The sequence below is a fragment of the Notechis scutatus genome, chromosome 10, assembly GCF_049901735.1.
Source record: "Notechis scutatus isolate UNSWTSFEM ecotype Mainland chromosome 10, rNotScu1.2, whole genome shotgun sequence".
NCBI lineage: Eukaryota > Metazoa > Chordata > Lepidosauria > Squamata > Elapidae > Notechis > Notechis scutatus.
This window is the reverse complement of record NC_142018.1, coordinates 20802593-20825343: the sequence shown is the minus strand read 5'-3', so window position 1 is coordinate 20825343 and position 22751 is coordinate 20802593. Positions and strand designations below refer to the sequence as shown.

General features: G+C 43.3%; 1 protein-coding gene across 6 annotated transcripts in view; it reads right to left on the bottom strand.

The window, feature by feature from the left end:
• The window catches only part of ATP11C (ATPase phospholipid transporting 11C (ATP11C blood group)), a 66044-nt gene extending 47413 nt beyond the window's left edge, over positions 1–18631 (bottom strand). For 4 of the 6 annotated variants that reach the window (XR_015750672.1, XM_087971906.1, XM_087971904.1 and 1 more), the window contains exon 1: positions 513–711. Coding sequence is in view for 5 of the 6 variants with exons in the window: in XM_087971906.1 (XP_087828032.1) it covers positions 513–563 (51 nt within the window). In the remaining variant the exon portion in view is untranslated. Of the gene's footprint in view, positions 1–512; positions 712–18142 lie in introns of those variants that run through there. The other 2 variants (XM_087971909.1, XM_087971905.1) reach the window with 1 other exon arrangement.
• Between the last annotated feature and the right edge of the window lie 4120 nt (positions 18632–22751).

Genomic DNA, 22751 nt, shown 5'->3' with positions numbered 1-22751 from the left:
ATGACTCTTAATAAGAACAAAAAAGTAACTTATTCCAAGTGGTTCATTCCCAAATAATTATTAAACCCATCCAACATATTGAAAAGGAAACCAATTTAACAGAATGAATAGAAAGGAAATTGAATTTAAAAGATTGCCTAACTAATGCCGACATTTCAATTAGTCTCTCATTAAAAGGAGGGAAAAAAACCATATTTTTAAAGCAAGTAACTCATTTGCAATTCTTTTTAAAAGTTCCCTTTTGCTCAAGTGGGGGGGGGGGGGGAATGCTTTAAGCAGTCATTCTGGTTTAGCTGCTACTTGCGTTTGTTTGCCTGGAAATTTCCTTTGAGTGTAAACAATGAGAGATAGATTTTTAAAAATTATTTATATCAACAAATTTATTTAGCTGTTCAACTTGCACATAGGCGAGTCTGGACGGCTTATAAAAATTTAAATCTTTGCCCTATTCCAGACCCCGCTGAAGCGAAATGCAGAACGAGACCGAAGAAAATCGCCCCAAACAAACTTACCAACTTTGGCCAAGTTCTCAATACCACATCTGGGGTTAAAGAAAATTCCATTTCTCACAAGACAGCCAAATACTTTTCACAGGGGAAGAGAAGAAACAAGAATGCGAAGATCTAAAATGGATTTATTGACCCCACCAAGAGCCAAAACTTTCTAAAAAATCAGATTATTCTACGCTGGAAGGCATTCAATTTAAACAAACACCCCTTCGAGAAGGAGGAGCTATGAGTTAGAGTAAACCTGGTTGTGTTTTAAAGCTACAATCCTATTTTTGCTAGTAAGTAAATCCAACAGAGCAGCACAATCAGGGAACCTAATAAATGAATAAAAAGTCACATTACGAACAACTTTAAAGGCACCTCTTTGGGGATAATTTCTCCCCAAAAGGTTGCATTTCAACAATCAGTTGTATGCAAGATGTTAAACGCATAAATGTGTTATTAAATATATCCAGGCTGCCATTAGCTATTTTATGTGCAACAGTAAATAAACCACATTAAAAGAATTTGTTAGGAACAAATCAACGTAAGTCAATTATGTAACATGTTTTAGTTATAGAGAATCAAAATTTCACATTTCAAGTTGCAGTGTCATCTGCAAATTCATTTATCATGGGCCAATAGAATAGAATAGAGTTGGAGGGGACCTTGGAGGTCTTCTAGCGGAACCCCCTGTTTAGGCAGGAAACCCTGTAGCACAATAACTAAGCACAGCCCAGCCAAGGAATGAAAGCATTGATCTGTGCCATAAAATACTACCCTCAATTCTAAAACGTTAATGTAAGGAGCTCCTAGACAAGGGTTTCCTTAAAATGAAATTTTAAAGATGAAATTTGAGATGAAAATTTAAAGTCTTCTTATGCTTAAGTCCACTTAGATCTTCTCAAGGTGAAGTCAACGCATCTTAAAGTTCCTAAGGTTGAAAAATATTGTCCTGCATTTAAAGTACACTGAAAATTGTTCGACTGAAACTCTGAAGACAAAAGCTTCTATTTGCACAATCAAGTCACTTTAAAAGTTAAAACAGACTCCAAGAACCATGCAAATAGAACTTTGACTCTACCAAGTGAAGCAATGTATTTGAGAGCAGCTCTACGTGAGTCACACACCAACAATCACACAGTATCCTGGTCATGTTTCTACATGCATGTCTCCCGTCTTAAAACTCCAATTCTACGAAAGCCATTTTCCACCAGCGTCGAGTTCATCTCCTTTAAGCAACACTTAATATGTGTCCCAAAATTTCTCTCCGGGTCTTGGAAGATCAGGCCCTTAGTAAGCGGCCTTAAGCAGAAAATCTCAGAGCAGGCATGTCTTGGCCATGTTCTCAAAGAACATAAATGCTCCAGGGTTGAGAGAGATGGACAGAGATTCTCTATATCTGGAGGCACTGACATACTTTCTGAAGCTGAGCATGATCAGATTTGCCTGGTACTTAGATAAGAGACAGCTGGAGAAGAGAAGAGCTCTGGGGAAGAGGGAGAATTGAAAATATATATCTTAGTAGATCACCTCTACTAGGAGCCAGTTTGGTCAAGAGGCACCAGGATAGAAAGCAGGAGACAGTAAATTCTAGTCCTGCCTTAGGGATTAAAGTTAGCTGGGTGACTTTGGCTCAATCACCAGGAGATGGCGAGTTCTAGTTCCACCTTAGGCATAAAAGCTGGCTGGATGACTTTGGACCAATCACCAGGAGATGGTGAGTTCTAATCCAGCTTTAGGCATGAAAGCAGATTGTGTGATTTTGGGGACAATCACTAGGGACAATCACTAGGAGACGGGGAATTCTAGTCCCACCTTAGCCATGAAACCCAGCTGGGTGACTTTGGGCCAATCACCAGGAGATGGTGAGTTCTAATCCAGCTTTAGGCATGAAAGCAGATTGTGTGATTTTGGGGCCAATCACTAGGAGATGGGGAATTCTGGTCCCACTTTAGGTATGAAAGCAGATTGTGTGACTCTGGGCAATCACCAGGAGACTGGAAGTTCTAGTTCCACCTTAGCCATGAAACCAACCTTAGCCATGAAACCAGGCTAGACTTTGGGCCAGGAAGTTCTAGTCCAGCATTAGACATGAAAACAGAATTGTTTGATTTTGGGCCAATCTTTTCTCTTTGGGAAAAGGAAAGTATGTTAAATATGTTCACCACTTTTGTTATTTGTGAAGATAGAAATCAATCAATCAATCAATCAAAAGTGAAGAATCTATTTTTTTCCTGACTTGGAAATCGTTTCTTAACCTGGTGCTTGAAACTAAAATAATAATAAAGCATTGATTTTAGGTTTTGATGACTAGATTGACTTCATTGTTCCAGAAATGGTTTGAAATAGTTAGAAATGTAAATGTAAATTTTGCATTTTACTTCATTGACAAAAATCAGACTTACTTTCTTTCTTTCTTTCTTTCTTTCTTTCTTTCTTTCTTTCTTTCTTTCTTTCTTTCTTTCTTTCTTTCTTTCTTTCTTTCTCTTTCTTTCTTTCTTTCTTTCTTTCTTTCTTTCTTTCTTTCTTTCTTTCTTTCTTTCTTTCTTTCTCTCTTTCTCTCTCTCTCTCTCTCTCTCTTCCTTCCTTCCTTCCTTCCTTCTCTTCCTTCCTTCCTTCCTTCCTTCCTTCCCCTCTCTCTCTCTCTCTTTGTCTTTGCACCTTTCTTATCTTTCCTGACTTTTGTTTCTGTTTGTATTTTATCTTATAACAAACTTTAATTTAAAAAAACATTCTAAAAATGAACGGAACCACTTGGATATTTGCTAAGAACACCGCATGGAATCCTGTCTTGGGAGTCTGCAGGAGTTAAATTCGGTTCAAAAGTGACTTTACTTTTAAAGACTTTTTTTTTGAAAGCTTGTCTCTCTAATATTTATTAACTGCTGCATTTTTCCGAGCAGCCAACTTGACCTTTGTTCCATCTGCAATCTGGGATTTGATTAACTTCAGCAAACGATGATATGAAATGACTGAAAGTTGACTCAACCTGGGATTCAAAGAACGTTGAAATTCTTGATTTTTGCTTCTTCCTTTACGATTATACATATTTCGTTCTTAGGAGAGAAACCAAAGGAACTCCATAAACTTTGTACACCCAGGTTCTTTTAAATCCAACACCAAGGTTAGATTCCACCCCCACAAAAATGGGTTCTTTTGCTTCACACCCAGTAAAACAAATGTTTTCCAAGAACTAAAAAGTAAAAGATAAGGAATCAGTTCTAAGGTAAGAACACTACGTGCTCTATAAGTTCCAGTTCCCAGAACTGGGTTTTTAATACTGGAAGAAGGAAGAAGTTGATCAAATTATTTCTTCTTTGCAGTCTCACTGCAGGGCTTAGTAGCATAAAGTATTAGACTGCCCCTCCCCCCGCAAAGCTGCATAGCCCAAGATTGCCAAGAGTTTCCCCCACTGTTGAACTATTCAATAAGTCATGATGTTGGGGGAAAAATATCTCAGTTCTGAAGACCTACAGGCCAATTTTTTTTACCACCAGTTCTGTGGGCATAGCTTGGTGGGTGTAGCTTGGTGGACATGGCAGGGGAAGGATGCTGTAAAATCTCTATTCCCTACCCACTCCTGGGGGAAGGTTACTGCAAAATCCCATTTCCTCGCCTCCGCACTACCCTGCTTTCCAGCTCCGTTCTCCTGTGCAGGGCAACCAAAGAAGACCCAGCCAATCAGCTGGGACTCAATGGGAGGCGGAGAAGAGATGGGGGAGGGGCCAGTCAGAGGTGGCATTTGCCGGTTCTCCAAACTACTCAAAATTTCCACTACCGGTTCTCCAGAACTGGTCAGAACCTGCTGAATACCACCTCTGCTACAGGCTTGAGCTGACCATCCGAATCCTATGGTTCTCCTACCTACTGGTCATCAAGAACTGCTGATGTCCCTGAGCCAAAATAGCATTTTCTTTGGATAATTTTATTTCAGCTTAAGAGCTTTTGGTTTAGTTCTTCACTCCTCTAGTAGTTCCAACAATACATACTTGTGGCAGTCACAAAATACACCAGGGCTTTATACTGCAAGCAAGGAACTCTTATGTTACGCTTACACGGTGCACTAGTTGTTAACATTCATTGTAATTTGGACTTAACTTGTGTGGATTCAGTCACTATATTTGCAAAGGAGAATGTTACTCTATCCATCACAAACAGACACTTTAAGAGGTGCTTTTAAAAGATTAGCTTCCACAAAATCCATCACAAAAACATTTCCTCTGGGAAACCAAGGTCAGTATAAATATTATTATTTTAAATTGATAAAGGAAGGAAGCCGAAGGACGATTCTAACTCAGTTCTAACACTTGAGTGCTGATGGAGGGAGGGAGGGGAGGGAGGGAGGGAGGGAGGGAGGGAGGGAGAGAGAGAGAGAGAGAGAGAGAGAGAGAGAGAGAGAGAGAGAGAGAGAGAGAGAGAGAGAGAGAGAGAGAGAGAAATATTTCATTATATTTGGAGAACAAAGTTTCCATTCCAAAAGTAGCCAACAAAGGTTTTGATGTGAAAATAAGCCTCAAGGTTGATGAAGGCTATTTTCAGAGTTTTGGAAGAGTTGGCTTCCTCTGTTGTTGTTGTTTTTTTAAAGATTAAATTGGCATTTTGCACTTCGTTTATTCATTTTCATCACATTTCTACACAGGAACCAAATAATTTCCCCCTACAACAACCCTTTTGAGGAAAACCCAGAGTCTATTGTAACAGAGGTGGATTCAAACCTAACCCAATCTTTTAAACCACACTGTTTTCTCTACTCAATTTTATATTTTAACTATCTGGTTTGACTGGTTTGTCTGTGATATTCGGGGTATTTATGGCCCGGTGTGTATTTAAAAATTCTCATGCAATGCAGAGTCAAAGGTGTTTTAATCAGTGCAAATTTCTTCTGTACTAAAAAACAAAAACAAATGCTGCTAAACTCCATTTTGCTCTGCGTCAGGGTATGTTTCCACAGAAATGACACCTATCACTCAAAAGGAGAATGTTTGTTACATTCAATGTTCCTTTTTTTTTTTTTTTGCATGCAGTGGTTTACAGAAGTCTCCATTGATCAGCAAGCTGCATTAATAAATTCCTGGCTTACATTTCCTAAAACAAATATTTTATCTGCTGTAGTAAGGAGGGAGAAGTAAATGCCACCGAATGCATCCCAATTGATTTCCTGGTAGAATAGAGGATGAGGCTGATCGCCCCTGATGTGCAACCACAACGGAGCTCAACATTTAATGATGCTGTGAAACATTTGTTTTAATTGAGTTTTGCCCCATTTTACAACTTCTCTGGTCCAATGAGTCATTGCCATTGTCAGTAACATGGTTGTTAAGTGAATCTGGCTTGTCAGAAGGTGGCAAAAAGGGATCGATCGCGCGACACACACACCCCTGAGACTGGGAGGCTGCAACCATCATAAATACCAACCAGTCGCTAAGCATCTGGATTTTGATCACGTGACTCTTGGGAACGTTGAAACGGTCGTGTGAAAAATAGTCACCTTTCGAATTTGAAACAGTCACCAAATGAACTGAGATTGGATAACCATTTGTCTGAAGCGGTGTAGGGTTTCCTGCTGAAGCAGGGGGTTGGACTGGAAGACCTCCAAGGTCCCGTCCAACTCTGTTATTCTTGGTTTCTGATTTAGCCTCACAACATCTTTTAAGAGTTATTCCAACTCTGTTATTCTATTCTAAATCCTAATCTTAATCCATATATTCCTGATCCTAATCCATATTCTATTCTATTCCTATTCCTATTCCTAATCCTATTCTTAATCCTAATCCTATTCTATTTTGTTCTTAATCCTAATCCTAATCCTAATTCTATTCTATTCTATTCTATTCTATTCTATTCTATTCTATTCCTATTCCTAATTCCTATTCTATTCTATTCTATTCTATTCTTCTATTCTATTCTATTCTATTCTATTCTATTCTATTCTATTCTTGTTCCTGTTCCTATTCCTGTTTCTGTTCCTAATCCTATACCATATTCTATTCTAATCCTAATCCTATTCTAATCCTAATCCCTATTCTATCCTAATTCTAATCCATATTCTATTCTTAATCCTAATCCTATTCTATTCTACTGTTGTGGCTACCTGTATACCGTTGTCAATCCAATTAGAACCCAGAAAGACATACACACACTGACACGTGTGGCATTCTTCCTCTGAACACAACTGGCACGGGGATCCTACCCACTTAAATCTCCTTAAATCATTGGCTAGGTGCAGAGTAATCAGTAAAAAAAGGAGTAGCGTTAATAATATAGGGCAGAGTTACTCTCCTACTGGTAGGAAGCTGTTCTTAGCATGCCGTCCAACAGAACAAATGTGCTTTATTTATTTCTTGTTATGCCTTTCTCTCCTTTATTTACTGCTGCAATCCAAAACCCCAGCTGTTCTTACAGCCATAAAAAGAAAAGAAAAGAACCTGCTTAACAGAAACCTTCTTTTCTCTGTGGGTTGTGAACTGTCTTCGTTGTGGGTTGCCACAAAGAAGAGGGGGTCGAGCTATTCTCCAAAGCCCCTGAAGTTGTGGGTACTCCATCACTTTAAAGAAAAGACTAGGCAACCACTTGTCTGAAATGGTACAAGGTCTCCTGTTTGAGCTGGACTAGAACAACCTTTTGGACCTCAGGGACCACCAAACTCATAATTTTAAATCCCGCGGACCACTAATATGAATTTTGACTGACGGTAGTTTGCTGACGTTTTCCCAGGGGCTTTGCAGAAAGCAGAAGAGACCCTGGGAAAATCTCCCAAAAAGTCTACAGGAAAGTTCCCCGCCCCGTTTTCCTACCGATCGATCATTTCTTATTTGGGATCGCAGGATACTGTCTCCATCTCCGTTCTCAGGGGGAGAGAGAGAGAGAGAGAGAGACTTTTGGCTGCATGCAAGGAAAGCAGCAGAAGCCGCAGAAGTCTTTCTTTCTCTCCCCCAAACTCCACCAGAAATGAGTCTTTGCTGGTGCAGCCTCTTGGAGCAGGAGGCCTTGCAGGGTCCCAAAGACTCATTTCTGGCAGAGTTTGGAGGAGAGAAAAAAAGACTGGCTGTTTTCCTTGCATGCAGCCAAAAGCAGAAGAAAGAAGCGGAAAAAAGCAGCCCGGTGGCCAGGCAAGGCGCATGGGGCGAGTGGGGCAAGTTCCCTCACTCCGCCCTTTCCCCCTCCCCTCACTACTTCGTGTTGTTCGCAATGCAAGCGATGCAAGCCTTGTGTTCCCATGGGCCATGTGAGTGGCACAGCCTTAAGTTCCTATGCAGCCTGGATTAATTGCTTTGGGGGTGACATTTCTCTGCAGACCACCAAAATTTTCTCGTGAACCACCAGTGGTCCCCAGCCCACTGGTTGGTGACCACTGGACTAGAGGATCTTCAAGATCCCTTCCAACTTAATTATTCTGTTCTGTTATTCTGTTAACAGATAATCGTGCAGATAAAACCACAATAAAAGTCAGATTCTATGCTGCCCCGAGCAGCTGCCTGAAAGGGACGGGTATGGCGAAAAAGTCAACATGGCAGCTGCACCGATGCGACTGAAGCTCTGCTTTTTAAAATATGTGTCCTGATCATTTTTCCCCCCAACAGTTTCTGCCTCTTCCCTAGTTTTCTGCAAATAAAAGTTAAGTTTTCAACTAACAGCTCATTTTGTACAAGGTTGTGCATGAATGAACAGATGAAATGGCACTTAAATATAGTTTGAAAGTAATTGTTGGGTCTCTGAGACGATTATGCCTCTAAAAAACAAAAAAGAAACAAAAGATATATCCTTTGCAAAGTATGTAAAAAAAAAGCCATTTCATGCCAATCTGTTTTTTAGGTCCCTCAATTAACATCATTCTCAAATCAAGCCAAACGCAAAAGCATGAACGGTTTCGACATCAGATCTGAGAAATGAACACAATATTTTTTTTTCTCCATGGCAATCCTTTTTGTAGTTTTAAAAGTCAAGCCAGGAAAAGATTCCATTCTGAATGATTGGGGTCAAAAGGAAAAGTAAATCTCAAACAAATTTCCCCCCCAAAAGAGAAGAATGAACTTCACACTTTCAGGAAGTGTGGGTTTTTTTTTATTTTTTATGCTGGTCATTTTTATTATTGAGAGAAAGTCCCTAAAAGTTGGAACTTATTGCTAACGAGAAGTAGATTTTTGCGTGGAGAAAAAATAATAATGCCAAACCCAAGAACAATATTAAACTGTGGGATCCTTGGTGCTTGGGGGTTTTGCTTGCAGACATTTCATGACCCAATTAGGTAACATCATCAGTGCTAGTAGGGAATAGAGTTTGCTCTCTGTTTATAGCTTGCCTGGCCAGTGTGGTAGTGTATGGCTTTCTCCTTCATAGTTCCTTATATTGTTTACTGCTTGATTGTTTGTCTGGTGTTAATCCCTGCTTATCTGAATGGTGGCTGATGGAGAGGCCTTAAACGCCAGGGGGTCCCAGAAATATTTTCTTTCCAGAAACATATTTCTGTTTCTGTGAAATATTAGAAACTGGGGAGGGGATAGCACGTGCCCAACACATGTACATGTTTTTTTTCTGGCCTCACTATTGATCTCTGTAAACTACTCATGAGCTTGTCAATAAGAAAGAGCCAATGCAAAAATCTGTGGTTTCATTCTATATCATCACAGCAATAGAATAGAATAGAATAGAATAGAATAGAATAGAATAGAATAGAATAGAATAGAATAGAACAGAACAGAATAGAATAAGGAGTGATAAGGAGTGATGAGAAGATTAATAGTAATGCAGACTTTGTAAATAGTTGGACAGTGTTGAGGGAATTATTTGTTTAGCAGAGGGATGGCATTCAGGAAAAAACTGTCCTTGTGTCTAGTTGTTCTGGTGTGCAGTGCTCTATAGAGTTGTTTTGAGGGTAGGAGTTGAAACAGTTTATGTCCAGGATATGAGGGGCATATAAATATTTTCCAATAATTTGGAACTCGTTATTTCTCCATGCTCTTCTTATTCACATAATATTTCTGTGCTGAGTAATGAGCAAAAGTATTTTTTATGCAACAGGCTACAAGATAACAGCATGACGAGAAAGGAAACAGGATGGATGATTCTTGGGTGGTACATTTAGTACAAGTTCAGAATAGTTAAATGTTGGGGGGGGAGAGAGGGGGGGCGGGGGGAGAGACTAAAATTTTCAATAGCCATTTTTTTTTGAAATCACTGGCCAATTCCAAGTGTTGTTAGTTATGTTATCTTTCTAGGAACACCCAAGAAAGAAAGGGTTAGACAAAGGCATCCTTGATAAAAGTCTATAAATAACATAACAAAGTGGTTGCAGGAATTCACCCCGTAAATACTTGATGACCTGAAAATTGCAAGAGAATAACAAAAGCAGCCAACCTGAAGCCTTAAGTCTATCATAGTTCCCCTGCAATGGAGAATTTTAGCTCGTCACAAACGGAAGTTGGTTGACTTTTAAAATAACTTTAGACCTAAACTAAAGAGAGGCATCTCAGGACGTTCTTGAGTTTTTAAGTTCCTGATCTAGACTCGGGTCTGATTGGGTAGCTTTTGAGTAGGATTCAGGCCCCTCTGCAATTTTACTCTGTAAGGTGCTAGTCCTTAAGGTTTTTGGAAGCATGGTCTAATCTGCCTGGCTTCAAGGACAACCTAACTACAAAAAAAAACACTATTTGAGGAATACCTGAAGTCCTTCATAGCTGCATATCTTACGATAGTCCTGTGAGGCAGTGGTGGGATTCACAAATTTTTACTACCGGTTCTGTGGGCATGGCTAGGTGGACATGGCTAGGTGGGCATGAGCCATGTGATTAGGTGGGCATGGCTTTTTTTTGCAGCACCATCCACACCTAATTTTGGGCGGCTTTCCTAGCTTCAGGGGAGCCTCCAGGGGGGTATTTTTGCTCCCACAAGGCTCCCCTGGGGCTCAGGAAGAAAAAAAAATGGAGCACAGAAGGGGCACGCAGCACCCATCCATGCTCCATTTGGGGGCCTTCCTGGCCTAAGGGGAGCCTTGGGGGGGGTGTTTTTCTCTCCCAGGAAGCTTCCTTGGGGCCCCAAGCAGTAAGAAGCAAGGAACAGCTGATTGTTGGGAGGTTAAAAAAATTATCTTAAGGAGTGACTGGGCAAGCAAGCATCGTGTGGACAGGGTGAGGGAGCATGGGGCATCGGGCAGGTGGGGCAAGTAAGTGACCGGGCAACCGGGTTGGGGGCGTGGCCGGCCAAAAGTTACTATTGGTTCAGCGACCCATGCCAAATCCTTGTTACTGGTTCGTGTGAACCGGTGCGAACCGGCTGAATACTACCACTGCTGTGAGGCAGGTCAAGATAATTATGCATGATTTCTCAACGGGCAGATGAGCCCAACAACAGAGAATCATGAAGCCAGGCCGGCCATTTTGCTAAAATTATGCTGTGTTGTTTTGAATTATTTTGTGTGTGTGTGTGTGTGTGTGTGTGTATGAATCAAACCAAAGTTAATTGTCTTGGTTTAACGTTGGACTCTTGTTTTATCTCACTTTTGTTCTCCTCAAGGACTATTTTTGCGTCTTTTCTACGCTGTTCAGCCCTGGAAGGAAGAAATGTGATAAAAATATAACCTTGTTTTTGTTTTTCCTGGCTGCAAAAATGGTGTTCAAAGCAACGGAACAACTATGTGCATCACACCAAGATGACAATTCTGAAATCCAGGGAGAAACAAGACTTATAAGAGGTGGAAAATGTTTGTTCTTTTACCCTCTCTATCTCAACTTCTCCAATCTCCTGTCCTTGCAAAGCTAACTTTAGCCTTTCCCGAGTTTTCTTTTTATCTTCCCAGGGCTAACCAGGAGCTGCAAACCGGGTTTCGCAAATGCAGTTTCAGGAAACATCCATCTGCTGCGTCTTAAAGCAACAGAAGGACCTCTAATGGAACTTGGCAGGGAGGAATGGAAAAGGCCCATCAAACTAAAAAAAAAAAGGGGGGGGGGAGAAATTGAGTAAGAAGAGGAGAAAGATTTCAGCCATCCATTTTCAATGGGGAAAATTGCCACTTCCAAAATATTGCTTTGTGAGTTTGAACAGCAGCCCAGTTGCAATCCACTCATGGGCATGTTGAGTGTGCCCAAATTTTCCTCCTTGTTGTGACCCAGGAAAAGATATGAGGGGGTGTGTAGATATTTTCACAGCCCTCTTTTTGACTCCTGCAGTAAACAGATCCTCGACTGAAGGCAGGTTGGTAGTAATTGTTCTTTCTGCAGTCCTAATTATCCTCTGAAATCTGTGCCTATCTTGTTTGGTTGCAGTGCCAAACCAGACAATCTACACAAATACACACACACACACACACACACACACACACACTCATTCCCCCAAAAAAATAATATCCCCTGCTGCTTTCTTCCTCCAATTCTCGGCCTCTTCCATCACCCATTTTTGGGGACGGGGGTTTCTCTTCCAATTTCTACTGCTCGGTGCTTTCCGCAAAATTAAAATCCCTGACATAAACTGTTTCAACTCCTACCCTCAAAATAATGTTATAGAGCACTGCACACCAGAACAACTAAACACAAGGACAGGTTTTTCCTGAATGCCATCACTCTGCTAAACAACTAATTCTCACAACACTGTCTAACTACTTAGTAAGACTGTATTACTATTATTCTTCTCATCCTTCCTATTACCTATCTTTTCCAACTTATAATTATAACCATGTTGCTTATATCTTTGCAATTTATATTGTTTTATTTGTTCCCTATGATTTGATTGCTTATTAGTAACCTATGACTATCACTAAGTGTTTCGATCTCATGATTCTTGATGAATGTATTTTCTTTTTTTCTTATGTACACTGAGAGCCTATGCACCAAAGGCGAATTCCTTGTGTGTCCAATCATACTTGGCCAGTAAAGAATTCTATTCTATTCTATACAGAGGAGGTAAAAGACGACCATGCTTTGGTAAGGAAAGGCCAGGCCAAATAAATACAAAACACACACCAGTGGAAAAAGGGAAGAGCCCAGCACACAGACTGGAAAAATCCCCTGGCTAGCTAAGAGTTTAATCAAATCTATCTTTATTGGGGTCATTAGCAAGCACAAAGCAAACAGAACAGAAAGCGTAAAGACGAAACTAAAAGGATTAAATTAAGTGACAGAAGTGACAACAACTTCAGAGTAAGGCTGGAAGGCCTAAAATAAGCCACAGCGGGTAAATATAAAACAGAAATGAAAGCTGAAAGGAACATTTAAAGGGGAAAAGGGATGACTTAAAATGTGAGCAGTTTAGGAAAGAAGCAACCAATCAACCAGAATAAGTCAGTAAGGCTAGTTTCGAAATTAATCAGACAATTTCTAACCTTGCACTTTTGAGTGAATCACCCCTCCTTGTTAGGTGAGACCAAACAACAGGGTGCAACTGACTGAATTCACACATGACTGGAGAGAAGTCTGGCTTTCTATTGACCACCCATAATAAGAAAGAGGTAGAGTATGCCAGCATCTGGAGGGTCGTAGCTTTCCTACCAATGGACATGACGTTCTCTGGAAGAATAAAATGGGAAACAATCCATAGCTTCCCCCTCCTCCCCCTCGATTTTTATTTTATCTCAAGAAAATTTGGAAAGCCAAATGGAATATTTCATGCTTTGAACGTGGCCAGATGGTCACTACCCCATCTAAACAAGGGACACAGATGGGAAGGCTAAAAAGACCAAGGGAACCTCCCATCTCAACAATAACCTCAGAAATTTTCTGGAGCCAACAACTGGCATGGAGGAAACTCACAACCCATAGGAAGAGATTTTTTGGATTATCCGAAGCCACCAAAGTATCTTCTGTCATGAGTTCACCCAGGATTGAGAAAAACTTTGGATGGCCTCCAATTCCTAGGTTAGGATCACTTCAATATGAGCCGGCCATGTGCTGCAGCTGCCCAAAAAGCCAACACAGTCCTAGACTGTATAAACAGAGGGATAGAATCAAGATCACATGAAGTGTTAATACCCCTTGATAAGGCCACACTTGGAACATTTACATCCAGTTTTGGGCACCACGATGTAAAAAAGATGTTGAGACTCTAGAAAGAGTGCAGAGAAGAGCAACAAAGAGGATCAGGGGACTGGAGGCTAAAACATAGAAAGAACGGATGCTGGAAATGGGGATGACCGGTTTGATGAAAAGAAGGACTATGGGGTGACATGATAGCAGTCTTCCAATATTTGAGGGGCTGCCCCAGAGAAGAGGCAGTCAAGCTATTCTCTAAAGCCCCTGAAGGCAGGACAAGGAGCAATGGATGGAAACTAATAAAGGAGAGAAGCAACTTAGAACGAAGGAGAAATTTCCTGAAAGAAAGAACAATTGATCAGTGGAAGAGTTTCCCTTCAGAAGTTGTGGATGCTCCAACACTGGAGGTTTTTAAGAAGAGACTGGACAACCATTTGTCTGAAGTGGTGTAGGGTTTCCTGCCTAAGAAGGGGGTTGGAGTAGATGACCTACAAGGTCCCTTCCAACTCTGTTATTCTACTCTATTTGCCCTAATTGACTGGATCCTGGTTTGATGAAGAAGCCAGATGTGCAAAACACTAACCTCGCATGAAATGTTACTCCTCAATCTTCTGTGCATATGTGTGTGAGTGTGTGTGTGTGTGTGTGTATGAACTAAAGCCACAAAAACGGGGTTCGATTTGAAATAAAACTTGTTTCTGTGATTCCTGTATTCCATAAAAGTTCTTGTTTAGCCTTGGTAGCTGAAGAGTTATCACCGCTGGGAGAAATCCAGCTTTTTCATAACTTTTTGGAAGTACCAAGCCACGGAATCCCAGCCAGAACACACATGATTTAAATAGAGGAAATGGGTTAAGAATATACAATACTGATCATTCTTGGGAGTGAAAAATCCATCTTCCTATCCACCAATTAACTCCCCAAGGATGGGACAGATTTAATGGTCTTGCATGGAAGGAAAAATTAAGGACAAATCAGGGCATGCCATTAAATACACTAATATTTATCATGGTTTCATACACATCTGGCTCAGAAATATGTATCTCTCCCCTCCATCACCAAAGAGGCTATTTGAAAATTGCAAAAAAAGTCAATTATGATGAAATATTCTAATATGGCATCAAACATTACAACACTAGCCATATAGATTTTTTTTTTTTAAAGGGAAAACCAGTACAATGGGCTATCCTTCAAATCTCAACTTGAAAGCAAATATTTTGCCGCCTTAGACATAAACTCCATTAAAAAACAAACAAAACAAAACACAATCTTGGCAGCATGTACACAATATCTGGCTCCACAATAAAGGCAAACCCATTTTCAGAAACAGGTACCCTTCCCGAATCTGTAAGTCACACATCATTCTATCACATATAGTTTTTTTGCATTCGATGCTTTTGCGTTTCCCCACACGGGATGGCATCTCTTTAAATGTTAAACCTTAACTCAACACCGTTCATTTAAATAAAAGAATCAAAAGATCAAAGAAACAGAATTGTTGGCAAATTCTTGCCAACAGGTGCGTTCGTGTGTATGTAAAGGGCAAGATAAATTTATACAGGCCAATCCCACAGAACGGGTAGCACCTTACATCCATAGCCCCACCCTAATTGGAGGCCTTGAAAGAATTAAATACTAGGTCTAATTTTCTGCAGGCATTCTGTTTCCTTTTTTCCAGAAGCAATGAATGATTGAATGAAATCCAGAACCAAATTCTTCTGCATTTCTTAATGTGCCCGACGGCAACCTTATTTAGCTTCAGGTTAAAATGTTGTATTTCGCAAAATAAAAATAAAAAAAAATAGCAGGCACGCTATAAACAAACCCAAAGTCGCAACACAATGAAAGTAGCAAGTTTGAAGACTGTTGCAAAATGTAATACTGCGAAAGAGTGGATTCAGTTGTCCTTCCTTCTCCTTAGTTCAGGGAAGTCCGGTCTTCAGAATTTTTCTGGAGACCTGAAGATGTCGCAAACTGAACTCAGGTGTGATGACCCAAAGGGGCGTGGCACAAAGGCAACAATCAGATAATCAGTAGGAGTCCCTTTATTAGCTTCAACTTTGCCCCCAATGTCCTGGTTACCTTTTGGGCTGGAGAAAAACTTTCCCAGGAACAGCCTTTGGCTGCAGAGAGTCAAGTCTAAAACATGGTCAACACAAACTGTAACTAAAAGTCCAATCAAGGTGGGGTAATTAGTCCGGAAGGGCAAGAGAAGGAATTCCAGGCATGAAAGCATGACAATAACTCAACACAGTTGGGAAGAAGCCAGGAACACAGATAACCAAAGTCAACACAAGGTAAACTCACATTTGTTCCCAGCAGATGCTGCACTCAGCATGCATCTCTTTTAAACTCTCTTCGCAGCTGTGGCTAATGAAGGGAATCAAGGCCCTTCCCTCCCCCATAAGCTATGCAACCCACGTTGCTCCCTTCTACGTTCTTCCTTGCGTACCCTAGGATGAAGAGGAGGTGGGCCTGGGTCTTCCTCTGAACTACCTCTCCCTTATTCTACCTCTCCTCTGCTCTGCCCAGCCAGACTTTGCCCTTCCCCAGTTTCCTCCACAGCCAACGGAGCCACACTCCCACTCCCTGTCAGCTGCTTGGCCTCCTGCTCCAAATCAGATTCCGACAGGGGCATGACACGAGGATCTTTGGCTCACAAAACTGGTATTGGGACAAGTTATCTCTCTCTCTTATTTCTTTCTTTCTTTCTTTCTCTTTCTTTCTCTTTCTTTCTTTCTTTCTTCTTTCTTTCTTTCTTTCTTTCTTTCTTTCTTTTTCTTTCCTTTCTTTCCTTCTTTCTTTCTTTCCCTTCTTTCCTTCTTTCTTTCTTTCCTTCTTCTAACAACAGCGGCAAAAAAAGGCTGTAAAAAGGGGCAAAGCTGATTTAACACGTCTCACTTAGCAACATAAATTTGTTGGCTCTATTGCAGTCGTAGATGGAGGATTAAGTGTACTACATGGGCAGCAATGCACAAACCCCAGCTGGGTGACTTTGGCCTGATTCCTCTCTCTCTCCCTCCCTCCCTCCCTCTCTCTCCCTCTCTCTCTGTCCATCTCTCTCTCCATCTCACCCCCCACCTCTCTCTCTCTCTCAGCCCACCTCACAGGATTGTTGTTGTAGGGAAAATAGGAGGAGGAAGATGTGTTGGATACGTCTATGGAGATTCTCAGTCATCCAGGGCACGGCTGTCTCAAAGGTGCTTTTTCTTCTTCTTCTAGAGACGACTGGACTTTCTAGTTTTTTTTTTCCTCTGAAGATGTTTTGCTTCTCACCCCAGAAGCTTCTTCAGCTCTGAGAGAAGCTGAAGCAGCTTTTGAGAGAAACCGAGGAAGCTTCTGGGATGAGAAGCGAAACGTCTTTCAAGAAAAACCAAGAAAGTCCAGTTACCTCTTGAAGAAAAAAAAGAAAAAGCACCTTTGGGACTTGTGTTGGATATGGTTGCTACCTTGAGCCATTTGCAAACAAATCGTAAAAGATAGGTTACAAGTCAATAAAATAAAATAAAAATGCATTGTCTGTGTAGTCAGCTGATCAAAACTTCCCCCAAGGACAGATTGTGAGAAGGAAGTGCTGGAATGAACAAGAAGGGGTTTTACAGAGGCTCGCTATCCCTTTTCTCTCCTGGTTGGACAAAGCCTTCAATTAAAAAAAAAAAAAAGCAGAGTTTTGCAGGCCAATTGCTACACCTCTACACTCCACAACAAGCCCGTGTGTGTTTATGGTTCTCAAGTGTGACCAGTTGCTTGTTTTGAAGGCACCCCCCCACTGCTGGGCCAAAGAGAGTCCCAAAGCAAAAGCAAAATACACCTTTTTGCATTTCGGCAGCAAAGGAAGGAAAGAAGAAAAGGGACAGGGGGCAGAATACGAGGGATTGGCACATACACAAATATCCTCTTTAATTGTAAAGCAGCCTGGTAGAGAGAGAGAAAGCAAATCTCCCTGCAGCCAAAGAGCTAGCTCATCAGTTGTTTTTCCCAGGGAGGCCTGTTGCTGATGGACTAGCTCTCGGTTTGCAAGGAAGTGCCGTTTTTTCTCTCTCTTCCAGCAAGCTGCCACGAGATACCCTTTGCTACCTTTCTACTTTGCAACTGAAATGCAAACACCTCCCACCTCCCGTTGTCACCGATTCTCACGCCGTTGGGGGTACAGGCTCAAGTCTTGCAGGCAGGGAGCAGGATGAAATCTCCCCCCTGCTCCAGTCTGACAGCTCATTTTAACCCCTCCGCCCCCAATGGCACGGAGAGGGCAGCTTTGGAAAGCTAGCGGGGAAACCCCCCCCACCCTCTCCATACACATAAGGGGAGGGATAAAAAAAAACAAAACACGTTCTCTCCCATCTGCTCCCTGGAAGCCATGGAGAACAAAAGAACCGGCGGGGCGGGAGAGGGAGCGAAGAGACCAAATTGATCCGGGGGTGGGTGAAGGGGAAGAGGGCCAAGGAAGGAAAGGGACTCCAGCCGAGGGTTAAACCCTCACCCCTTCCCACGGCTGCGGGAGAGAGTCTGGGAAGGAAGCTGCCTCTTCCAACAGATCGGGAAGAAGCCGTAAGGAAGGAAAGCGCAGCCCCGCCACCGATCAGGGAAGCCTGGGTGGGGGCGCAGGCAGGCCTCCCAAGGCTGGGGAGGGGAAAGGAGACGACGACCCCCTCCCGGGTGAGACCCACCCTCTTGCCCGGCCTCGGCGGAACTTACAAAGCGGTTCAGCTGGCGGCGGCGCAGCATGGTGGAAGTGCCGCAGCGGCGGGGAGAGCCGAGGGGCGCGCAGGGGCGGCGCAGCGCTACGCTGCGGGCCTGGCGGGCGAGGCGTGCCCAGCCTGGGCGAAGAGACCCGGAGCGGCCCGGCCCGGCCTCCCACCCCAAGCCTCCGCTCGGCCCCGGGCCGGGGTCACCGGCGGCGTGGCGGCGCGCTGCCTCTTTTCCGCATTATGCAGCCTTCTTCTTCTTCTTCTTCGCCTCCTCCTCTTCCTCGCCTTGCCGAGCCGCAGCCCTCTTGCAGGAGCACCGAGCCGAACCGAGCCGAGTCAAAGAGCTCAGGCTGGCCGGAGGCGACTGCGGGCCAGCATAGCTGGAGAGGCGGCGGAGGGGGCGCCGAGAAAGGCGCGCTTGCTTTCAGTGCAAACAGGAGGAGGAGGAGGAGAAAGAGGAGGAGGAGAAAGACGGCGTTTCGGAGGCCGGAACGCCGCCCTGCAGGCTGGCCGAGGCTCAGGCGAACTCTGCTGGCGGAGGCGCGGCTCCCCAACCCGGTTCGTCCCCTTTTGGCCGGGCACCTCCTTCCCAAGCGCGCCTGGCGCGCCGCCCAGAAGCTCCACAGCCTGCCCACCGCTTCTTGGGGCGGACCCTCGCCTCTACTCGCCCCGTCCTGGCTCGTCCCGAGCCGGGAGGCAGTTTGGGGAGGTGTGGCGCGGCGGTTGCTGTCCCGGGACGAGCGGTTTGGGACTCTCTCTCTGCGCCTTTCCTGGATCGCCCCCGTGCGTAAAACTGGAGAGCTGCGCCTTCGGGCAGGGATTTTGGCCGCACGCTTTGCCTCTCCGGCTCGGGAGCTGTTGCTCCTCGCCGCGGTGCTGACCCTCGGCAGCCGAGCCGAAATTGAGTCGGTCCGAAATTGATAAAAAAAAAAAAAGGAAAGACTCGGAAGGTGTCCCAAAGGTTTTGTTTTTTTTTCCCAAGAGGCGACTGGACAAGGAACTGGGCCTGGCTAGTCTAGTGAAGAGAAGGACCAGGGGAGACAGGATACCATCTTCCAATATTTGAGGGGCTGCCACAGGGAGAAGGGGGTCTATCCAGAGATAGCAGCAAAATACTTGCAGCTTAGGGATGGTCCTGGGTGAGAATTAATCCCTTGATGTGCAAGTGGGTGGCTGAGTTACTGGAGGTCTATTTTTAAGTGAGAACTTGATTTCAGTGAGAACCGAAGAAGCTTCTTGGATGATAAGCGAAACGTCTTGATGGATGGTTGCAGGAACTGGGCTTGGCTAGTCTAGTGAAGAGGAGAGACAGGAGAGCATCTTCCAATATTTGAGGGGCTGCCCCAGAGAGAGGCTGCCCATTTATGCACCACACAGGTGACTCTGAAGACACAGATAAATCTCCAAGTGCTTGGTTGACCCTTTAGGATCATTTAGGTGCTTCTTCCTCTTTCACTGCCCAATGAGCAGATTTCCCTGCCAACCCAGAAGGGCCATAAATCCACACTTGTTAACTTGCCCAGCCCAACTGTGCAAACAAACGCTTGTGAATCATGTATTTACCCTGTCTTCCAAGAGACCCAAAGCTTTTAACTTTCTTGGACCGGTTCCTCAAGTTTTGATCTAAACTGAAACCAAGCCTTTTTGCCTAAAATGCTGCAAAATTTCCAGGAAAAGGAGTCCACCAGAAACGGAACTCGAGACCCCGGCATGGGAAGAGCAATAATGCTTCCCTACTATCAAGCTTTCTCTAGGCCAGGGGTGTCCAACCTTGGCAACTTTAAGACTTGTGGACTTCAACTCCCAGAATTCCTCAGCCAGCTTTGCTGGCTGAGGAATTCTGGGAGTTGAAGTCCACAAGTCTTAAAGTTGCCAAGGTTGGACACCCCTGCTCTAGGCAATTATTTTTATTAGGGATGGTACCTGAATGTTGCAGCAAAGAAGAAATACATTTAATTATTCATATATTAACAGCAGCTAGGATTGTATTGGCTCAGCATTGGAAAAGCGATAAAATACCAGCAGACGGGAAAGTGATTGAGAAAATATTGGAAGGTGCGGAGACGAATAGATTAACATTGGCAATTAAAGGAAAAAAAGAGGAAACTGAATATCACATGGTATGGGGTCTATTTTATCAATGGTTGGGAAAGAAAACAAGTTAAAATGGAGAAGATGAATATAGAGAGAAATAAGTTCAGATTGTTATAAAAGTAATAGTGACAAGAGATAATGGCTTATAAAGAAAATGGGATTATATCTTTAAGTATATAAGACAAGTACTAATTACAATTGTTAGCACAAGATATAGGCACCCAGTCGACACATTGTATGAATGAAAAATGAAATTACTGTAAATATAAAAATATTTTTTATAAAAAAGAAAAGAAATAAAAAGTAACATAAAATAAAATAAAAAATGCATGTGTATTAGAAAGGCGGTTTTGAAAATGCTAAAAAAAAAAGCTTTCCTTGGACAGCTGGCCCCACTTCCAAACCCCTTTTATTTTATTTCTTACATTGCATTGAGCACTCCGCATTTTAATTACACCTACCCCCACTTCCCCCCACCCCTTATCTGGGTAAAACTCAAGTCTCTTTTGAGTTGAACTCAGGGCTGGAGCAAATCATATCCAGATCCACTTTGTTCTCTCAGCAACTGTAGGGAAATGGTTTGCTGTGGCTTCCTTCCGTTTTCCCAGGCTAGCTATATTCTGGGATTTCCTTGTGGTCTCTTTTCCAAAGATTAGTCAGCCCTGTGTGGGCTTCACTTCCAAGCTCAGACAACAGCAGCTAAGATCTGTTTCCTTGCTGACACCTTCAAATGGGGAGAAATATAAGCCGTATGTTAAATAGCTTTCTCATTAATTAAAACAAGAAAGCTGGCAGAATCTCTCTGTCTCTCTCTCTCTCTCTCTTTCTCTGTTTGTCTCTGTCTCTCCATCTGTCAGTCTCTCTCTGTCTCTGTCTGTCTGTGTCTATCTCTTTCTCTCTCTTTCTGTCTGTCTCTCTCTTTCTCTCCCTCTCCCTCTCCCTGTCTGTTTCTCTCTCTCTCTCTTTCTGTCTCTGTCTCTCTGTGTCTCTCTTTCTCTGTTTGTCTCTGTCTCTCCATCTGTCAGTCTCTCTCTCTGTCTCTCTCTGTCTGTCTCTGTCTATCTCTTTCTCTCTCTTTCTGTCTGTCTCTCTCTTTCTCTCTCTTTCTCTCCCCCCCCCCTCTCTCTCTGTCTCTCTTTCTGTCTGTCTCTCTCTGTCTCTCTCTTTCTCTCCCTCTCTTTCTCTCTCTCTCTCTCTGCTGTGTGTCTGTCTCTGTGTGTGACTGGGGGAAAGGGGGGTAGTGGCCAATGATCCCAAACCCTAAATCTGGGGCTGGGAATCCATAGCTCCAGTGATTATTTCAGCGGCAGAATCTCCTTACAAAACTGGGAGTGTTGATTCTACAATGAAGACCCCCTCACCAAGGATTAAAAGCCATTCCTTTTTTCCCCCTCCTAAAAGGAACAAAAAAAAGGGGGAAATAAGCTGATAAGGAGGCCAGCCTAAGTGGAAGAGAGAAAGTGGAAGGGAATCTTTCTCATTATCTAAGATTGAGAGGAAAATTCTCTTTGGAGAATTCACAGGTGCGGACAAAAGGCCCTCCCCACACACTCCTCTTTTTCTTAAACACAACCCACCATTAAAACCCTGTTTGGAATGCGGCCAGGGTCAAAAGTTTAATTGGGATTTAAAACTTGGGGAGGACACAAACATCATCTGGTCTTTGGGGGAAGAAAGGTGTTCAAATGCTAATCTCTGTGTGAATTGCAAAATTGGTGGTGGGGCTTCCTGGGACTTTTTGCAAAGATTTCCAAAGGGTTTTAGCAAGTTCTTATTGGGACCAGATGGGCTGGACCCCTTCTTCTGGATTCTTGTTTTGCTCAGGTGTACCTTGGCCTTGTGGTCCTTTGACCTGCATTGTAGGGTTGTAGCTGCCAAGGACCAGAACGTTCTGTCCTACTAGTCTTCCTCAAGAAGCACTAAGCCAACTCTTGAGCCCCGGCAAAATCTCTTTTATTAAATGAATGTGGATTTCTTGCAATCACATTCAGCCAACGGCCTGGCAAACAGTCTTGCAAAGGTATAATCTTTAGCTCAGACCTTATCTATCTTGGAAAGCTGCCCGGTAAATATTTCCACACGCAGTGCTGACAGGGAAGGGCTGGGCAAAGAGTCTCTAGGTTACACAGATGAATCTTCATGAGGCTGGAACGAATGAACGAACGAATTGCTTCCTGCAAAAGCCCCCCTCCCCTTTTGCTCCTCCTTTAATCCTTATGGGAGGAGGCATTCATCATCCACCTGTGGCCTTACTCCCATGTTGACCCTGAGTTCTTCATTGTTCCTTCCTTTTCGCAGCTCTGTGCATGCGCAGGCTGGGAACAGGCTCCAGCTGCTCCCCCGCCTCACTGCTGTCTGAGCCCGAAGGCAGCTGATGACTGCCAGCCTGCCCTGGCCCCATCTCTGCCTCTGATGCAGAGCCCTCGTCTGAGCCTTCCTCAGCCTCCAGGAATGGCCCAGGTTCCTTCCCAACCTCCTTGCTGTCCATCTCTGCTGCCAGCTCCATCAACTGCTGGTGGGAC